We start from the raw sequence: 21,713 nt of genomic DNA, 5'->3' as shown, positions 1-21,713 counted from the left end.
AACCTCACTATAAGTGATGCTAGCTTTAGTTTTGATCGCTGGGTTAAGGTAGTAACTACCTAGTTCCTACCTAAAAGGTGCCTTCCTAAGGGTTACAAATATTTACCTTTTGCCATTAACAAATATGTGGGGGATACTTCGGCAAATACTTAATTTTCCATCAACCTTTCACAGTTTTAGCATCCATTAGAAGTTTTGTTGTTGTTTTTAAAGATTTTCTTTATGTACTTATTTTAGAGAGAAATAAAGTGTGCAGGGGAGGGTGAGGGCAGAGGCAGATGAGGAAGGAGAGGGACAAGCTGACTTCACACTGAGCATGGAGCGAGGTGTGTTACTAATCCCATGACCCCCCAGGATCATGACCTGAGCCAAAATCAAGAGTCAGACACTCAACCAACTGAGCCACCGAGGCTCCCCTAGAAGTTTTTTTAATAGTAGCATCACATTGTACTATAACTTGCTTTCTTCACTCCACATCTTATCTTGTAGAGTTTATCTTAGTACATGTAGGTCTACCATATTCTATCTGTTGTAGTATTCCATAGGATGGATATACCATACTTTAACCATTACCCTGTTGATGTTTGTTTAAATCATTTCTAATTTTTCACTCTTACAAATAGGGTTAATGTCATAAGCATTATGCACTGCTCCCCAAAACACGTGTGAACACTTTTCTCTGTGGTGATGGAAGAATTCCTTGGAGAGAAAGCATACACATTTAAGTTTCAATATTTCAAATATATATTTTAAAATTTAATATATAAGTTTTAACATATAGCTACCATTCTGTCTACGCCCTCACCATCTTTTTTTTAAATTTTATTTATTTGACAGCGTGTACAGGCACAAGTGGAGGGGGGGGGACATGGAGGCGGAGAAGAAGCAGGCTCCCCACTGAGCAGGGAGGGGGGGCGGGGAGTAGGGCTCAATCCCAGGACCCTGAGATCATAACCTGAGCTGTAAGACAGATGCTTAAACGACTGAGCAGTTCAGGTGCCCCCACCCTCGCCATTTGCTATCAGTCTTTTTTTACATCTCCCAATCTTATGGGCAAAAAGTAATACTCCATATTGTAATTTGTTTATTCCTTCCATACGTAAATCAGCATTAGTGTTCCTTCAGATCGTGAGTTCCCTTATCCCACATACATTTATCGAGAGCCTCATATGTGCCAGTTGTATGCACTGGGCTTGAGTAGTAAACAGAACACAGAAGAACCCTCAGGTGGCGTTTGCATGATAGTATGACTTGTCTGTTCCTAACCTTCGCTCATTTTTCTGTCATTTTCTTATCTTTAGAGTGCATTCTGAATATTCTGTTAGATATTTTTGCAGACATTCTAGTTAGCATTTGTGGTATTGTCTTTTGACAGAATCTAAATTATGTGCAAATTTATTAATCTTTTCCTTTCAAGGTTCTAAGGTTTTCTGTCTGGTTTAGGAGTTCTGTAAATGTATATATTTTTTTAAGTTTTGGTTATTATGTTTTTTAATTAATCTGGAAAAATTTTGGCCATTATTTCTTCAGCTCTGTTCTCTCTTTTTCTGAGATTCTAATTACATATATGTTACACTACTTGCTATTGTCCTACGGCTCTTGGATGGTGTTTGGGGGTTTTTTGGGTTTTTTTTTTTAAGCTTTTTTTTTCTCTTTGCATTTTCAGTTTGTATTATTTCTTTCATCCTGATTATCATCAAGCTCACAGATTCCTTCTTTTTTTTTTTAAAGATTTTATTTATTTATTTGAGAGAGAGAGAGAGAGAGAGAGCGCACATGAGAGGGGGGGAGGGTCAGAGGGAGAAGCAGGCTCCCCGCCGAGCAGGGAGCCCGATGCGGGACTCGATCCCAGGACTCCGGGATCATGACCTGAGCCGAAGGCAGTCGCTTAATCAACTGAGCCACCCAGGTGCCCGTCACAGATTCCTTCTTAAGCAGCAAGCTTTGATGAGCCTTTCAGAAGCATTCTTCATTTTTGTTACTATGTTTCTGGTTTTTAGTATGTGTGGTTGATTCTTTTTGTAGTTTCTGTTTCTCTGCTGAAATTACCTATCTGATCTTGAATTTTGTCTTTTTCTTTTTTTTTTTTAAAGATTTTATTTATTTGACAAAGAGAGAGAGAGGGAGAGCACAAGTAGGCAGAGAGGCAAGCAGAGGGTGAGGGAGAAGCAGGCTTCCCGCAGAGCAGGGAGCCCGATGTGGGGCTCGATCCCAGGACCCTGGGATCATGACCTGAGCCGAAGGCAGACGCTTAACAACTGAGCCACCCAGGCGCCCCGAATTTTGTCTTTTTCATTAGAGTCTTTAACGTATTAATCACAGTTATTTTAAATGCCCGAACTTTTAGTTCCTCTATCTATGTCATATTTGAGTCTGGTTCTCATGATTACTCTGTCTCTTCAGACTGTGTTTTCTTGCCTTTTGGTATGCCTTGTAGTTTTTTTGCTGAAAGCCAGATACGTTATATAGGGCAGTGGATACCGAGGTAATAAGGATTTGTAATAATCTAGACAGGAGTTGAGCAGTGTTTGAAATCTCCTGTTGCTGTAATTATCTGTGAGGTTTGTTGTTGTTATGGACACCAGAGACTTCAGACTCCTCTGGTGACTTGGCTCATGTCTCCCCTTTTGACTTTGTGTCTTCTCTTTGTACCATCGCTCTTGCAGCTTTCCCACCCGGTTCACTGTGGTTATTAGCACTGGACACTTGTTGGTAAGGTGTGGGAGAAGGGATTGCTGTCTAATGCTCTGATTCTCAGTTTCTGGACTGCATAGTGGGCCCGTGTCTCAGGAGTGTGGTCTTCACAAGTATGTCTGCTGCTCCAGGACTAGAGCTTTTCTCTCCCTTCCCTCCCTCAGGAGGTTTGTACCGGTGTCTTCCTTTCTGGTGTTGCGGCCATTCTCTCTTCAGATTAAGACTAGGTTTGGGACCCCTGGCTGGCTCAGTCAGAAGAGCATACATCTCCTGATCCTGGGGTTGTGAGTTTGAGCCCCACATTGGGTGTAGAGAGTACTAAAAAAAAATAAATAAATAAGCTTAAAAAAAAAATTTAAAACTAGGTCTGAGCAGAGTAGTTTCCTTCCCCCAGTGGCAGTGGTATTCCACCGGTACCCTAAGTCTGTAGGCCTCAGATGACCTTTCCCCTGCATTTTAAATCTTTTCTTCCTTAAAGGAGATGAGAAAGGCCAGCACCAAGGTGAAACACCATCCTCTCTGAGAGCCCCATGATGTTCCTAGAGGAGACACCTACAAAAGGATGGGAATACCCCTATTAATTCAGCCCCCAGGGGCTTCACACTATAACATCTGTACTCAGTCTCCAGCAATTTGTCAAATTTCTAGTTTTGTCTTTCCAGTCTGGAGGCTTCTGCCTCAGGTAAGCAGATGCTTAGGTCCTGTCTCTCCTGGAAGGCACTTGTCCGTCTCCATATTTTGGGGTAGCTGGTGGTTTTTTGGCCTCTGTGCTTTGATAGGTTCACAAAAAAATCATTACTTTGCTCTCTGTCCATCGTTTTTCTTATTATAAGGATGGGAGCTACATTTTTATACCTCTATACATCTTTGAACTGAAACCAGAAGACCTCTGATTCATGGGTAACCAATCATCCTTTAACACAAGTATAGAACTAGTTGTTCAAACACAATAAATTGAATAAGAAATTCATTTTTCTTCCCTGACAATTGTCACCTTTATTATCTACGTTTTTTGCTATATTTGTCATCTTTGTCACCTGTCTTTTGTCATATGCAATACTAAATTCCTCTATATAGAGGGGGTCTGTTTGGGGGACTCTGTTCTGTCTCAGTGATTTATTTGTCCCCATTCTCAAACCTCATTGATTGATTGATTGATTGATTTTTAAGATTATTTATTTATTTGACAGAGAGACAGCAAGAGAGGGAACACAAGCAGGGGAGTGGGAGAGGGAGAAGCAGGCTTCCCGCCGAGCAGGGAGCCCGACACGGCTCAGGCTCCCAGGACCCTGGGATCACGACCTGAGCCGAAGGCAGACGCTTAACGACTGAGCCTCCCAGGTGCCCCAAATCTCATTGTGTTAGTACTACATTTTGTAATATGCTTTGATGTTGGTAGTGTACCTCCTCCTTCATTGTTCTTCAATTTAAAAATGGACTTGGCTCTTCTTAAAGATTTTTGCTTCCAGGTGAATTAAAATTTGCCTTGTCAAGTTTCTAGAAATCCATTGGGATTCTGTTGAGATCACATTGGATTTAGAAGTGGAATTATTGGTGGAATTGACATCATTTCAATATTGAATCTTCCCATCCAGTACCTTTGTATCTGTGTTTGAGTCCTTATTTACACTACAGAAAAAAATTAATATTTTTTATAATGCTCTTATAATGATTTATACTTTATGATACTCTTTCTTTATGATACTCTTATATAGTACCTTTTCTTGTAATGCTCTTAAACCCACCATCCACCATGTACAGGAACACTTGTGGCAAAAAAAAAAAAGAAAAGAAAAGTTAGGTTTACTTAGCTTGCTGCCTCAAGGGAAAATACGCCCCAAAGAACTATGGGAGCATCTGCATGAGTGGATTTGGAAGGACTTCTCAGAGGATTTAGACTTGTAGTGGGTGACTCAAAGGAGGATTAAGGAAGCCCAGGTCAGTTTTGACTTATCATTCCTTTAGAAATATGTACTTCTAGAATGCTCAGCTTTGAATATGTGATAGCTTGTGTTCTCTTTTCAGTGAAAGATGATTTGTTAAAATGAAATCTTGCTCCTCATAGCAATACTGAATACTGCAAGCTTTAGGGTACAAATGCTGCATTACTCAGTTTTACTCAGTAATGAAGTGATCTTTGATATTTGTGCAGCAGTGCACAAGTGGAAATAGGGTCTCCTTTTATTTTTTTCCATTGGATCTCTCTTTGATGCTGTATTTTTCTGTGTGTGTCAACATGGATGTTGCATTAAAATTCTTTTTTTTTTTTCCCCTCTTCTCTAGGAAAATCCTTTATATGACACAGAAAGATGCAAGGTGTTCCAGTGTGATCTAACCAAAGATGACCTTCTGGAACATGTGCCCCCAGAGTCTGTGGATGTTGTCATGTTGGTATTTGTACTCTCTGCTGTTCACCCTGATAAGATGCACCTTGTCTTACAAAATATTTACCAGGTTAGTGATTTGGAGCCGAGAGGTTGGACATCCTGATCTTTTTGCTTACCTCCCCTGTGAGGCTCATGTCTAAATTCACAGAGTCTCCTCATTCCCACTAGGTGTAGGCCCTGTAGTCAGTGTATGGAAAGGGGTTCTCCTACATCAAACATTCACCCTAAATTCTGATTTGTCTGGTAGCCATCACTGCTCTTCAGACCTTGGCCTGCCTTGGAGCAAGGATGATTTTACAATGATCTGGGCTCTATGCATGGAATAACATGCAGATATTCCCTGCTGTAAAGTGAGGGGAGGGTATGGTTCGGTGGTCAAGAAGCACCTGGCGTCAGAGTGCCTAGAGACAAACCTGGCTTCCCTGCTGAAACAAGTTCCTTTACCTCCCTGAGCCTCAGTTTCATTACCTATAGAATATTGAGATACTAGATTGCATGAAATATATGAAATATGTATAAAATGCTTAGCACAATGCCTAGAACATGGTAAGTGCTCTTTAAAAGTCAGCCATTGTTGTTACTATCATCATTATTACTAGAATGGGGAGAACCCAAACTGGCCATCAGGAGGCTGCTATAGCACTCAGGAAGTAAAGCGACACTCTGAAGTCATGTGACTCAAGACAAATCACCTCACCTTCTTCCTTGGGCTTTAGTTTCCTTGGCTGTAAAATGGGGGTGTCTCTCAGAGTTGCAGGTGAGATCATGAATGAAGCTGCTTTATAAACTACAGTAGAATTTCTCTTACATCTATGGCAACAGTGTTGATTCATTTAAAGATCAACTAAATCAAGAAATCGTAAAAAAAAAAAAGGTACATTCTTACCTTAAACATTTTATATAACTTAAAATATATTAATATTCGTTTGTTACTCTTTTGATATAGAGCCACAGCCTTTTCTTTGAGTAGGGGGCTGTTTATCATCTTTCTTATATAAACCACACATATAGTAGAGTTTTGGTTTCTTAAAAGCAGAGTGAAGGGTGCCTGGGTGGCTCAGTTGGTTAAGCGTCTGCCTTTGCCTCAGGTTGTGATCCCTGGGTCCTGGGATTGAGCCCCGAGTTGGGCTCCCTGCTCAGCAGAGAGTCTGCTTCTCCCCCGCCCCTCCCCCTGCTCATGCTCACTCTCTCTTTCAAATAAATAAATAAATAAGTATCTTAAAAGTGGAGCGAAGACTTAAAAACAATTGGAAAGTAATGTGAGGGCAGATTCTTTTATATTTTTACCCAGACTTCTTGCTTCTCCCACACCTAATTAGATACAGTTTGTTCAGTGCTGCTTTATCAAGTCTTTCCAAAAGTATTGAATGTACTTTTCATAGGAACCCAAATGCTCATTTTTGCATATTGCATTGTTTATGTACTCGTATATAACTCTAAATCTAAGTACAACTGGCATAAGCAAGTTTGGGAACCAACACAGGTGACCCGTGGTAAGCACACAGCTCACCTGGGGGCCCTTAAAGCACAAGGACACACAGCCTAGAAAGCCTGTAAGCCTCAGCTGCTTGGTGAGTCGGGGGCTTCAGTCAGTCTGCTTTATAAAGGGAGAAAAGAGCGGTCGGCAGGTTGAAAAAGTAGATGTTTTAAATGTTTTTTAAGAAATTCAGATATTGTGGGGCACCTGGGTGTCTCAGTCGTTAAGCATCTGCCTTCAGCTCAGGTCATGATCCCAGGGTCCTGGGATCGAGCCCCGCATTGGGCTCCCTGCTCGGCGGGAAGCCTGCTTCTCCCTCTCCCACTCCCCCTGCTTGTGTTCCCTCTCTCGCTGTCTTTCTCTCTGTCAAAAAATAAATGAAATTCAGATACTGCTATGTTGGTTTCAGCTCTCTGTGAGGTTTTATAAGGTTTTTTTCCTCCTTACTTCCCCTTTCTCTGCCCATGGTATCTGAGCAGATGAGAACCCAGCATGTCCCCACAAATGGGCATGGAACTGAACCTGGGTGAAGAGGGAGGAGAGGGCATCAGGGAAGAAAAGGTAGGATCACCTGATTTGAAGGTCCAGGTGAGGGCAAAGGATGATTAAAGATGGGGAACTAGAGAGAGAGCTGGAAAGATGGTTTTGGAGTTGGCCAGCGTGGCTTGTATAACATTGAGAGACTGGAGGGGTTATACTTTTTGCTGTTGACAAGACTTGTGGACATTACCATGGGAGTGAGTGGTCTAGAAGGGTGGAGGACAAGATCTAGGAAGAGAGAAGCTCAAGTCATTAAGAGGCCAGCATATTTGGAAGGATAATCCGCGTATATTGAAATTGCTCAGAACTAAGAATGGAGTAGTATTGAGGACAGGAGAATAAACCAGAGGATACATTCAATCATGAAACAGGGATATGACCCTGGAACTAATAGATGACAGTAACATTAAGGGATAGCAGATGATATAATCTGATGACAAGCGATTCAGGGCCAGGGGGTTTAGGGAGGAGAGAGAGTACACGAGAAAGTAGCGGTGAGAAGCATGGAGGACACCAACGTCATCTCCAAGCCCAGTGGTACAAGGGTGAGTGGAGAAAACACAGCCCTGACTTGAGAGGTTTTGGGGAAAATAGAGTCCTCAGGGGACAGTCTGTTAGCACAAGAATCTGAAGGGAACATTCTAAAGAGGTGGATACCAGTGATTTCACTGATGAAGGGTTTCAGGGATTGGGGAGAAGTAGGAGACAGGGACAGAATAAGGAGTATCTAGAACTTCATGGGAGTGAGAGTGCCTACTGTCAGTACTTCTTTTCAGCATTACACTGGAGGTCCTAATCAGCTCAAAAAGACAAGAAAAAAAAAAAAGATGGGGAAAAAATAAGGATGAGAGACAAAACTCATTATTTACATATAATGTAATTGTCTAATTAGAAAATATTAAAAGACTAAAAAAGTATAAGATGAATGTAATATACTTATAATGTCACTGAGCTAGACACCTAAAAAAGAGTAACATGCATTGTGCAATTTTGTTTTTCCATTTAATATTATACGTTTCATTTATTTTTTTGTTTAATTGTGTCAGGGCTTTTTGGTAGGGTGTTTTGTTTTGTTTTGTCCCTGAGGAAATTGACAAGCTGATTCTAAATTACATGAAAGAACAAAGGGTCAGAACACTCCTGAAGAAGAATGAGATGGGAGAAATTTATACCCTACCAGATATAAGGACTTACTGCTGCAGTAATTAAGACAGAATGCTATTCTGTGGGACAAATTGAATGTGATAGCTTAAAAATCTATCCATGCATAAATGGAAATCTGCTATATGGTGGAGGTGACAATGAAGATCACTGGGAAAAGCAGGACTGTTGAGTGAGTGCTGCTAGGACCAGAGTCTTCATGCAGGAGAGAGTGAAATTATCCTCCTCACATCCTCTACAAAAATCATTCTCGGGTGAATTAAAGAATTAAATGGAAAAGATAAAAGTTTAAGCCTTTCAGAAGAAAATACAGGAAAGAATCCTTATGACCTCCGAGTGGGGAAAATTTTCTCAAGACCCAAAGCATTCTAAGCATAAACATGATTGTAATAAAAGTAGGAGTTTCTGTTCTTCAAAAGACAATATAATACAAAGGAATTTAAAAAACAACTTGGGGAAAGTAATTTGAAGTCTATAGACCTGAATATGTGAGGAATTCCTGTGTAAGAAAGACAAGCAAATTAATAGAAGAATGGCAGACTTCAATAGTTGTTTTACTGAAGAGAACACACATATGAAAAGATAACCCAGGAAATGTAAAATAAAACCCCAGTAAGACACTGTTAGATTACCAAAATTAAGAAGTCTGACAAAGCCAAGTATTGATGAGGATATGCCTGTTCTTGATTTAAATGGAAACATACACTATACTATCTGTATTTTAATAGTAATGAAATGTTATATGTATTGTTTTAATTGAGTTGAGCTGTCTCAGTCCACACTTGGCCCCCAGCCCCTGTTCTAACCTTTCTTGAGTAACAGATCCCATTTTAGCAATCCTTTCTGTTTTTACCCCCTAATAGAAATCTTTTTCTGCTGATCTGGAATGAGTTCACAGCAGTAGTGGATTGCTGGCTCTCTGCCTCATACATAGTGACTGACTCGTTGATTTGAAATCATGTGCTTCATCAGGAAATTACCAGAAGGAGAAGTGATCTCTCAGCCTCTGACAATAATAAGACACCCTTTGGGCAGCTCGAAGCCTTATGTGAACAACCACAGTAATAAGCTGTTGTGAGGTAGATATAATTACTGTAGAATGTTAACAGCAGAGAATTTTTTAAACTACATAAGTTTAAACTGAAAGACAACCTTAAAGTTGAATTCCCTCATTTTTGGAGTAGAATAATCAAGTAAAAATAGACAAATTTGTCATCAGACGACCTGGCTATTTGTCTACCAATGCCACCAACTTGCCTTGAAACCTCAGGCAAGTCACTTTTACTCTGAGCCTCACTTGCTGTAAAATGGGTATAATAGACCTACCCTACCCTACTTTTCAGAGTTGTTTGGAGAATGAAAGAAAATAACGGTGAGAAATGCCTGGTTAGCTATACAGTGCCAGGATCAAAGGAGGCATTAGTATCAAACTTACTATTTTACAGACGAGAAAACACAGGGATGAAATTACTTGTTCAAGGTCATTCAACTAGTTATGGAAGAACTGGGATATGAATCAAGATTTCCAAATTCCTGAGTGAGTGTTCTTTCTGCTGTCCCCATGTAGCCCTTCCTTCTATAATTAAGAATAAGTCTTTTTCATATAAATTAAATTTTTCAGAATTTTCTTGGCAATTATTCACATTTTTTAAAACTTAGCATTTCAGACTATGCTAAGGTAGGATGTATTCATCCAAGAGGCTCTTTACGGACAATATTTAAAATGCATGCTTGTATTGATAGAATTTACTAAATGAGAAAATCTGCAGCACACTTGGAAGTATTAGGGATGATCTTTCATACTCTATTCAGAAGAGGAAGTATGTCAAACTGCGTCAAAAATCTATTGTAATAGTATATGTCATGTCTTAAAAATCATCTTACTGATGTTGATGAATCAGAATAAGGTTCTGTTAAGTCCCCTCTTATTTGGTAGTGTTAATGCAGTTTGAAAGAATTCTCATATAAAAAGCAAATGTCACAGCGTGTGCCACTTTCTTTTTATTCTGAAAAGCATATGCTGTTTGCTTTGTAAGGTAGAGCTGGTTATACCCACACCCTGCTGATGCCACCTCCCAGTTTTTGAGACACCTAACCTGTGACACCTACCTCTGAAAGGCTGTAGTGAGGGACTCCCAGCTGGGCCTGCCGCTGATCCTCTTCCCTACACCACTGCCCTGGCCTGAGGATCTTCTACCAAGAAGCACAGCGCAAGGGAAGAATACTCAGTTACCACCCCCCCCACCCCCCCACAGCCTCTCTTTCTTGTCAGTAATGTGAATCGAATTAGAATAACACCTCCCCCTTCCCCCATCCAGGTCCAGGGTGAACAGGTGTCTCTGATTCTACAATATGCTTGCTGCCTTTTGACCCAAATATGAGTCTTGACTCCCCCACTTGGTGGCCAGTGTATGAATCGTGGACAAATCCCTTACGTAGTGTCAGTTTCCTCATCTCACATGAGGCTAATAATCACTCCCTCCTCCCTCCTGTCTGAGAAACTGCAACGTGCTATCAGCTGTTACTAGCGTGGTGGGCAAGCTCTGCAGGATTGTAGCACAGTGAACCCTACGCTGAGACTCAGAATGAGAAAAGCCAGCCGGAATCAGTAAGAAGACAAAATGACATTTTTTTTTTTTTAAAGAGACAGTTTGACTGCCGGGTCATATACTAGGAGATGGTTAATAAAATGTTGGGAGAACATGCTTTAAAGAAAGTAAGACTGTTTCATTTAGTGTCAGTAGCATTTTAATTGTATGACACTGGACCTTGTAAGTGCTCGAGAAATATCCCTCCAATGTATGGGGTCCTGCAGGTGTTGCTATACCTTTGATCAGGAGGCCCTTTTTCCTTCAAACTCTGGGTGGTTCAGTCTGGTTCTTTTCATACTTACCACTAATGTAAGTTATTTTGACCCTTAAATCAATCAGATTTTATTTTGAGTAAGTTTTATTTGAGCCGTCAATATAAGTGCCAGCTGCTTTTGTTTCATAGGTATTAAAACCAGGCAAAAGCGTCTTGTTTCGTGACTATGGGCTGTATGATCATGCCATGCTTAGGTTTAAAGCTGGCAGCAAACTTGGAGAAAACTTTTACGCTAGACAAGATGGAACCAGATCATATTTTTTTACTGATGGTAAGGTTAATGAAATTTGCTTTTATTTCTGTTTACTTGCTTGCATTATCACTGTGGTACTGGTTGGGGGTGGGGCCAGCAACACAGAAGGCACATGCACAAGGTCCTGGCTGGAACCATCTCCAGGGCACACCACTCACCCAGCACCTGGGACGACAGGGACACAGCTCTGACCATGCTGAGCTCACAAGCCTCCTCTGGTGACAGTGTCTTGTTAGCGAGCCTGGGTTAATGGACAGACTCTGGCATGCCACGTGTATACCCTACCAGGAACCGTGCTGGAAAAGGGGGAGGGCAAAGCAGGATCGTCATTTCAGTCACAAAACAAGTAGGGCAGGGGCAAGCTGGCTGGCTCCGTTGGAAGAGCATGCAACTCTTGATCTCAGGGTCATGAGTTCAAGCCCCATGTTGCATGTAGAGATTACTTAAAAAAAAAATAAAGTAAACTTAAACACACACACACACAAGTAGGACTACATAATGCCTGGAGATTACCTTCCCAGGTCACAAAGGCAAGAAACCTTTGTCTGTAAAGGTGTTAAGTACACAAATTTGCTATAAAGCATCTTTCAAAAGTCATTTTGATAAAAACATCCAAACACTGATCATTATTTCTGTCTTATACCAAAATAATTTTAAGCCTACCTAGTAATTTGGACCATAAAATAATTATCTTCTTCAACTCTATTTTCACAAACATTTCCATGTCTTGAAATATTCTTTTGAGTTTAGAATGAAATAAAAAATGAGTGATTAGCATTAAAACTGCGAAGTCATAGAAATGTCAGGTGAAAATTAAAAATTTGTTTTAATGTTTCTGATTGATGAAATCTGAGTCAACCAATTGTAAATAATTGAGAAGATGCAGTGATGTCTGCAGAGTGCTTCGGAGCACATTCTGCAGAGTAATGCTCTTACTAATAAGAGTATTTTCGCCGCATAGCCATTCTATTTGTTTCATTTAACATGTAGAGATGGATTACTGGGGTTAAATTTTCCTTAGGGTATATCACCCAGAAGTAATGGGTTTCCCCACTCTGGTCACAGATGTTCCTCCATCATGTTCAGATAGATGAGGTGTTTGATGTAAACACATTGAACACATGAAGACTTTGTATGAATATAGCCAGTTTGGAATTGTGTTTCTTTTTACTTGGACTTTGTATTTGGGGACTTATAATAAGAGGGTAAGGTGGCCGTACTCCAAGTTGTCCTTAAACTTTTCTAATTAAATTATTTATTTGGGAGTAAGAAGAGAAGTAGGAGTGTGTTACTTTCCAAAACAAAAATCTATTAATTTTAGCAGCGAAATTTTTGTTACATTAAAAAAAAAATCCCTTCCAGCACCCCTGCCCTCCTGTTTACCACTGCAGAGCAAATGTGGTAGTATCGTCGAGACCGTGAGCATTGTTGATCTGCTTGCCTTACAGAATTCCTGGCTCGGCTCTTTACGGACACAGGTTATGAAGAAGTGGTGAATGAGTATGTGTTTCGTGAGACGGTGAACAAAAAAGAAGGCCTGTGTGTGCCAAGAGTTTTCCTTCAGAGCAAATTCCGAAAGTGTCCTAAGAACCCAACTCTGGGTCACAAGTCCTGACCTTTCACGAGGTTGACAGTTGTGCCTCCCCTTGAAGAGGAAAGTTTAAAGTCACTCTTCATTTTGGATATTTTTATATTTTTTTATAATGAGGACATATAATTTTTATATTGAAAAGTAGCAAGTGTCTGTGTATGTCTTATGGAAATGCAAATAAAATTGCAAGGGCTGAAAAGTGAAGTTTTACAGTATAATGTAATGTAGCCATGCTGTCTGACTAAAATTCCACCAAGGGGAAAGCATAAGCACTAAAAGAGATCCTTGCCATCGGTAAATGTGCCGTGATTCAGTAAATGTGCCTCCAGGCAGCATGTCAGGCAATCCTGTGGAAAAATGAGGCCAAATAGACTAAAATAACACATCCGGATGTATTTTTAGCCTGAAGGATTGTTCTCTTTCTAGTGTCTCTCATTTGCCCATTTCTCTCTGCTTCCGTTCATTTATGTGCCTCTTCAGGACCAGTGTCACACATACAGCTTTTGCTAGGACTCAAGAACCCACCATGGCGCCCTGCCTAATTCCTGAGACCCTCTCTAACTGAGCCAGGACCTGGCCACACTGCCCCCCGGGGAGAGAGGGGAACGCCATCACCTGTCCTCCCCATCTACCCGATGCAGTTTCTCCAGGAATACAGTGGATGGACTGTCCCCGTAAAGGACAGTCCGACCCCATAAAGGAAGGACCGCAGAGTTTTCACTTGGAATATTTAAGGTTGGCGTAATGACATACTACCCACCTTGGACATTGACATTGAGCAAGGTAACCTCTCAGTGACCCACTTTAAAATATGTTGGTTGTAAGGTCTACTTAAATGATGTGACGTAGTCCATCAGAGTTTCAGCCTTGAGCCAATGGATTGGATTAAGAAACAATAAAAATAAGGCTAAGCATAATAAAAACAAGGCTTCAGTCCCACTGCCTCTGGGTCCCCCTGTTGATTCTCCCCAGGCAAACCTCTATTATTGCACCCCAGGTTAAGACAGAGCAGCAGGGATTTCCACGGGTTGGGTGCCCAGGGACCCAGGGAAGCAAAGCCACAGTTTTAGTAGCAAAACTTGAACATTTATTAAATCATAGACTACGAACAGTCCACCAATATTGCCTTGTCTTCACAGAAAGCAGCTCCAGAAAGGCAGTGAGTACTAGTTAACAGTATTATAGAGAATAGTATAAGTACCATAATGTTATATAGTATGGTATATATACTATGTCTAGCATACATATTATACAATATGTATCCTATACCACATAGTACAAGGTATTTCTTTTGAGTTTTTGGTATGTACTACATACAGAAATGCTAATAAAGTTGTATCACGTGATTTGGAGTTTGGAAATCTGGGTTCAAGTGCAGGACTATACCCCCGACAAGTCACCAGCTTTCCGGAGCCTCAGCTTTCCCATCTCTAAGGCTGAGCCCCTGTGACCTACAGGGTTGCTGCCAGTGCTAAATGAGATCATAGAATTGGGAGTGCTTTGTTTACTAAAAAGTGCCAGCCAAGTGCTAGTTATTTCTATTAGTTTGTATTCCCCATGAAAATGGTCTCTCCCATTATTAAATCCTAATTCTTCTTCCGGAAGGCTTTTAATCTTGGGGTCCTCAAAAGGGCCTGGGATTTGGATGTGCTGCCGCAAGGTGGCGCTAGATACTCAATAATCCCATTGGCCTTTGTTCTCATTTTAATTGTGGTTCTAGCATGTCCGTTTTTATTGTTGTTGAAAAGGAAGGAAAATGCTTACAAATGTGTTTTCTAGGTCAGCTTTATCTCGTAAGATCAATTTTGGCCTCGCTGTGGAATAAGAAGTAAGGATTCTTTTATCCAGCATTCAATCTACTTTACCTACTGAAGGTAGTTTGCTTTCAGCTGAATTTGGGCAACATTTTAGGCAGTAGGCTCTGAACGTGTCTGCAAGCCCCCGCCCCCCATCCCTGAATGGTTCTGTGGATTCATTTTTACTGTTGCTAGGGATTAAGGCAAAGCAAAAGAAGGGACTGCAGCCTGGATACTTGTTTGCCTCACACTATTATTCATAGTTATCTTTGACAGCATTTGGTTTCCTATTTCACAGTAGTCAAGCAAGGAAGGGAAAATTGTGAAATAAATCATGTGCACCAAGAGAGTGAAGCGGGATCATGTTTGCTGTTGGGGAGCCGATATTTAATATAAACTTAAATAGGCTCTGCCTCTGAAACCAAATATTCCATTAAAAATAAAATTAGTTACTTTTCACTTTTCTGCCCTCACGTGTGTGACATTTCATTAGATAGTATTTGCTAAGTACCCACTGGAAGCAGGGTACTGTGGGATTGCTCTGGCTGGAGTACAGGGATAGGGAGGGAGGACAGTGTGGGTAGGGAAGCAGCCCAACCGTATCTTCACTAAGCCAAAGTGCGACAGCTAAGGAAAACAAGCACAAACACTCTGAACACCAGAGGAAAGAAAAAGAGGAAGAGAAGCAATGGAAAACCTGAGGGTGGCAACTGTCACCATCACTTGGAAAGGATATTTCCAGTTTCCAGTAGAGACGTCATATGCCCTGGTGTAGGGCATAGCCATGGAGATGAGAATGTGATGCAGAGCTCTTACTTACAGTAACTTCCCAAGCACATCTAGAAAAATACCATGACTAGCAAAATGAGATCATTCCTAGAGGAAATACAACTTCTAACAAAATGGTCAGCTCTAGTTAGAAACAGTTATTCAATTGAGACTCTCTTCTTTACCTATCGAATGCATAAAACTTAAAAAGTGGTAATACTTAATGCTGGTAAAAGGATGGAGAGATCAATTATGGAGATATTAAAAGTACGGCTTCTCTAAAACAGCACTGTCCACTAGAACTTTCTGAAATGATGGAAATAATCTCTGTCTGCATTCTCCAATATGGTAACCACTAGCCACAAGTGATTACTAAGGACTAAGGCTAGTGGCCAGTGCAACAGAGGAACCAATTTTAAAATTACATATAAATACAACTGTAGTCACGTGGCTAGTGGCTACAATATTGGACAATGCAAGCCTAGAACACAAGTATCGTGTAGTAAGTTTCATAAATCTATACATAATCTTTGATCCAGTAATCCCATGTTTGGGAATCCAATTAAAGAAAAATAGAATAATTAGGAAATACTTATACAAACATTTTCATGAAAATGCTATTTAGAGCAGTGTAAAGGTGACAACAGCTTAAATATCTAAAAATAGGAGATTGGTTATATAAATTATACCATAAATTAAATATTGTACAGTCATTAAAACAATAATTAGAAAATGCTCATTCTATAATATAAGTAAGCAGGAATATAAAAATGTAGAGAAGAATGGTTCCAATTATGTTTAATAATAAATATTATAAAAGGATAGGTAGATATATTAAAAAAAAAAAACACCTAGGAAGGAACCAATTTAAAATGGTTAAAATATTTAGTTCACAGTTGTTCAATTATAGCTGATACTTTTTGTTCTTTATACATCTCTGAAACTTTCATGTTTTCTGTAATGAGCATATACTGCTTTTACATTAAGGAAAAAAAAAATGTAATCTAGCATCCTCAGAACTCCTTTCCAAAACTCACAAGTTAACCAAAATCCTTGTGACAAATCTGCTAGAAATGCCATTTCAACCTTTAAGATTCTTACCCACCAGGAGCTAGAGGACACCCCCCGAGAGAGAGAATGGGTGTCCTAGGGTATTCTTTTTGTTCCCAGTGCTCTGGAGTCGTGGTGAGGCGCCTCAGATTGCAGGATTTTCATCTGTTGGGATTTGGAGATGCAGATCCCTCAGTTTGGGGAAATTTACTCAAATTATTTATTTATAATGACTCCTCACCACTACCAACACACGCACGCACACACACACACACACACACACACGTTCTCTTTCTGGAACTCTTGTTATTAAAACATTGAACTTTCTGAACCAATACTATAATTTTACAACCTGTTCTCTCTCTTCCCACCATCTCTCTTATTTCATGTTTTGCTTTCTGGGAGATTTGATTCAGTCAGAATCCTCCACTGAGTTGTTAATTTTTGCTTTCATATTTTTAAATTCCAAGAATGCTTTTTTATTCTTTCAATGTTCATTTTAAAAAGAGCAACTTGGCCTTGCTTCCTAGATGCAGTGTCTTCTCTCTGTCTAAGGCATACATTCTCCACGGGGGCACTACTGTCCCCCAGAGGCACAAAAATTGGTTCTTTAGGGGTTGGCAAAAAAACCTAGATATTACAATGATTTGTAGCCCTTCAAAACTCAACCCTATCTGACAAAATCATATTCTTTAATACTTAATTTCTCTCATTAGGAAAAATAAAATTGAATTCTAATTTTTCTCCTTAGAGGTGTGATTTAGGTTTTCACCTCCCCGCGTAGTCTCCATGAATTGGTCTGGGCTCTCCAGAAAAAGAGACCCAATTATATAGAGATAGATAGAGATAGAAATATATACATACAGTATATATCTTGAACAACACAGGGGTTAGGGGAACCAATCCCTTGTGCAGTCAAAAATCTACAATAACTTTTGACTCCCCCAAAACTTAAGTACTAATAACCTACTGATGGTCTTACTGATAATGAACAGCGGATTAACACATATTTTGTATGTTCTCTACTATTTTCCGAAAATATTCTATACTATATTTTTATGACAAAGCAAGCTAGAGAAAAGAAAATGTTAAGAAAATCCTAAGAGAAGATATATTTACAGTACCGTGCCTTAAAAATTCTGCGTATAAACGGACCCGTGCAGTTTAAACCCGTGTTGTTCAAGTCTCAACTATGAGAGACAGAGAGAACTACTATAAGGAATTGGCCCACACACTCATGAAGGCTAAGAAGTCTAAGATCTGCAGTTGGCAAGCTGGAGGCGCAAAAGAGCAAATGGTGTGGTTCCAATCCCAGCCTGAAGGCCTAAGAGGCAGGATTGTCAGTGGTTGAAGTTCCAGTCTGAGCCCGAAAGCAGGACAAGACCAGCGTCCCAGGTCAAGACAGTCAGGCAGAGAGAAAGAATTCATCTTACTCAGCCTTTTATTCTATTCAGGCCTTCAACAAACTGGATGAGGCCCACCCACATCAGGGAGGCCAACCTGCTTGACTCAGTCTACTGATTCAAATAGTAATCTCATCCAGAAACGCCCTCACGGACACACCCAGAAATAGTGTTTAAGCAGATATCTGGGTACTCTGAGGTCCAGTCAAACTGAAATGATGGATGCCTGGGTGGTACAAGCAGTTAAGCGTCAAACTCTTGGTTTCAGTTCAGGTCCTGATCTCAGGGTCGTGAGATCAAGCCCCATTATCAGGCTCTGCACTTAGCGAGAAGTCTGCTTAAGACTCTCTCTCCCTCTCCCTCTGCCCCTCTTACCCCCACTCTCTTTAAAATAAATAAATAAAATTTAAAAAATAAAAATAAAAATAAATTAACCATCATACTGTTTTCTCTCTTGTTTTCCTTTCCTGTTTTGGTCTCTATCTTTAGGGGCTTTTCTCAGATGTGTGGTGATCCTTGGTTTTCCATTTATGTTTTAAAATGGGGAGCTTATCTAGAGGGGAGGGGGGTGGGAGGATGGGTTAGCCTGGTGGTGGGTATTGAGGAGGGCACATTCTGCATGGAGCACTGGGTGTTATGCACAAACAATGAATCATGGAACACTTCATCTAAAATTAATGATGTAATGTATGGGGATTAACATAAGAATAAAAAAATAAAAATAAATAAATAAATAAAATGGGGAGCTTAAAAGCTGCTAGGAAGAAGCTCTGAGCATGAGAGGGAGTTGTCAATGTGGGCTTCCCCACGTGGTGATCTGACTAGGCTGTTGCTTTGTATAACCTATAGTTTGCTATCTTTAGGTCTCTCCAGAAAATACTCTTCCAGCCCCTGCCAGGTGGATACCATCCTAGCTACCCGTGATCTGGGAGCCAAGCCAGTGGGGAGAATCTCAACATTTGGTATGTAAGCTTTCACTTAGTTTACTGGGGAAGTGTTAGTGGAATGCCATTTACAATATAGTACTCCATCCTCAATTTTGCCCCGTGTCTCCTTATCCAGAGACATTTTGTGTTTAGCCTCTAGTCTTGTTCTGGGGTGGGGATCATACACTTGTCTGGCATGTGGACATGGGGACGAGGCTTGGGGGGTGTATCTGCTCCTTAAGACCTCTCAGCCAGTCCTTTGATTTTCAATCCTGTCTATACCGACACTTCTAGAAATAGCTGGTACTGCCAAATCCTGAGGCATAAAACCTTTGGGAGTTCTCAATGCAAACTGAGTTGCTTCTTGTCTTTCATCACTACTGGCTTAAGATTGAGCTTCTCAAGTCTTCTAGGTGGGCTGCTATTCATCCTCTGCTTTCAAGTCCCCCACAGTTTGTCATGTCTTTATTGACTTTATCCTGTAAAAAAAATCCTTTTGCTGTTATTTTAGTGGGCTTTCCAGAAGGAGCTGAAATAAGGGCATGCACTTAATCTGCCATCTTTAACCAGTGGGGTTGGGAAGGAAAAGGCAGCCCATAGGTGGAGGGACCATTTGAGGAGGAAAGAGATTAGGATGATTGCCAAGTGCAAAGGGGCTGAAGGATCTGGAAGAACGGAGGCAACTCAGGGATGCTGAACTTGTTGGCATGTGCTTAGAACTAAAGAAACGTTAGTTCCAGGCATTCCCTTGGGCAGAGCCCAGGATGTTGCTGAATGAGAGTCAGGTCGCTATGCAGAGAGCTGCTTCAACCTGTGCAGTACAGATCAAGGACCTTAGCAATGGCCAGACTTTTTTCCCATTAACTTAATTTGTAGGATTGCTTCCTAGGAGAGAAGCTAACATATCTATAAGGATGTCTTTAGAAAGATGTTTATTAGCAGCATTATTTGTGATACTAAATATTAGGAACAGTCTAAACCAGGGCTCAGCCACTATGGCCCATGGATGAAATCCAGCCCTCCTGTTTCGGTAAGGAAAGTTGCCCTGGCACAGCCACACCCATGTACACGTTGTTTATATTTCCTTTCATGCTGTAACAGCAGAGACTATGGCCAGCAAAGCCTAGACTATTTACTAACTGGTCCTTTAAGACAAAGTTTGCTGACCGCTGCTCTAAATGACTAGTAAGAGAATGGATAAGCCAACTAAGGTACATCATACGACAAAATAGGATATAATCCATGAACATTATATCTAGGAAAAGGTTTTGGTTTTTTTTTAAACTGGTAAAAAATACGCATAACATAAAATTCACCATCAACCTTTTTTTTGTTGTTTAAAAGTTGGGGGGGGGAGGGGCAGAGGGAGAGCGAGAATCCCCAGCAGGCTCCACACCCACTGTGGAGCCAGACTTGGGGCTCGATCCCACAACCCCAAGATCATGACCTGAGCTGAAGTCAAGAGTCAGACACCCAACTGACTGAGCCACCCAGGTGCCCCTATACCATCAACCATTTTTAAGCGTATAGTTCAGTGGTGTTATATTCACATTGTTGTGAAACAGCTTCAGAACATCTGCAGATCTGAAATTCTATACCCATTAAATAACATTTCCCTTTCCCCTCCCCTCCGCAGGCTCTGGTAAGCACCATGATACTTTCTGTTTCTATGAATTTGACTCCTTTAGAAATCTCATATAAGCAGAATCATATAATTGTTGTCTTTTTTTGTGACAGGCTTATTTTACTTAGTGTAATATCCTCAAAGTTCATCCATGGTGTAGCATGTGACAGGATTTTCTTCCTTCTTAAAGCTGAATAAAATTCCATTTTGTGTATATACCACAGTTTGCTTATTCATTCATCTGTCAGTGGATATTTGGGTTGCTTCTACCCTTTGCTATTGTGAATAGTGCTGCTGTGAACATAGGTGTACAAATATCTCTGAGACCCTGCTTTCAACTCATTCGGCTATATACCCAGAAGTAGGATTGCTAGATTGTATGGTGGTTCTATTTTTAATCTTTTGGGGACCGTCAATGCTGTTTCCATAGTAGTACGATTTTACAATCTTACCAATTGGAACAAGGGTTACAATTTCGCCACATCCTCAGCAACACTTGTTATTGTGTATATTTTTGATAGTAGCATTCTAATGGGTATAAGGTGATATCTCATGTGGTTTTGATTCGCATTTCTATGATGAGTAATGATTTGAGCATCTTTTTATATGATTATTGACCATTTGTATATCATCTTTAGAAAGATGTCTATTCCAGTCCTTTGCCATTTTTGTTGTTTGCCATTTGTTGTTGAGTTATAGGAGTTCTTTATATATTCTAGCATCCCCCCTCTTGCTAGAATCCTTTCTTGGTTTTACAAGGGCTTGGGTGTTACAGCTTTCATCTGGTCTCTACAGTTCTCACAGAGATATCCTGGCCCATACATGGGGTTAACTCTGTCTCTGTAGGGGGAGGAGAGCCTGTGGCTTCCTAGTCTGTCATCTTGCTTATGTGACTGTCATAGGAAAATGTTTTTAGCATTTTAATACAATGTTTATGTTTCAATGTTAAGTTTAAAAAAGATCCAAATGTAAAATTACACAGTCTGTTCTGAACTATATAAAAACATTCATAGAAAAAATACTGGTAAGAATGCAGTACAATAAAATGTTAATTCTTTTCTGTACTCTCTAAACATTTTACAACAAATTTATATACTTATATAATCAGGAGGGAGAAAGGCAATTTAAAAAAACAACCACAGGGGCCTGGGTGGCTCAGTCAAGTTAAGCATCTGACT

The 21,713-nt window shown here is 40.3% G+C and overlaps 1 protein-coding gene across 21 annotated transcripts in view; it reads left to right on the top strand.

Moving 5' to 3' along the window:
* METTL6 (methyltransferase 6, tRNA N3-cytidine) overlaps positions 1-21,713 on the top strand; it is a 47,819-nt gene that overhangs the window by 4,442 nt on the left and 21,664 nt on the right. For 10 of the 21 annotated variants that reach the window (XR_010410660.1, XR_010410659.1, XR_010410657.1 and 7 more), the window contains exons 4-7: positions 4,978-5,148; positions 11,254-11,395; positions 12,826-14,842; positions 18,849-18,947. Coding sequence is in view for 1 of the 21 variants with exons in the window: in XM_045903817.3 (XP_045759773.1) it covers positions 4,978-5,148; positions 11,254-11,395; positions 12,826-12,992 (480 nt within the window). In the remaining 20 variants the exon portion in view is untranslated. Of the gene's footprint in view, positions 1-4,977; positions 5,149-11,253; positions 11,396-12,825; positions 17,606-18,848; positions 18,948-21,713 lie in introns of those variants that run through there. The other 11 variants (XR_010410663.1, XR_010410662.1, XR_010410664.1 and 8 more) reach the window with 7 other exon arrangements.

Source organism: Mirounga angustirostris, unplaced genomic scaffold (genome assembly GCF_029215605.1).
Source record: "Mirounga angustirostris isolate CCGP_5_RB_7025 unplaced genomic scaffold, mMirAng1.0.hap1 SCAF_1, whole genome shotgun sequence".
Lineage (NCBI taxonomy): Eukaryota > Metazoa > Chordata > Mammalia > Carnivora > Phocidae > Mirounga > Mirounga angustirostris.
Note: the sequence above shows the minus strand (reverse complement) of the source record. Positions and strands in the feature narration are given on the sequence as shown.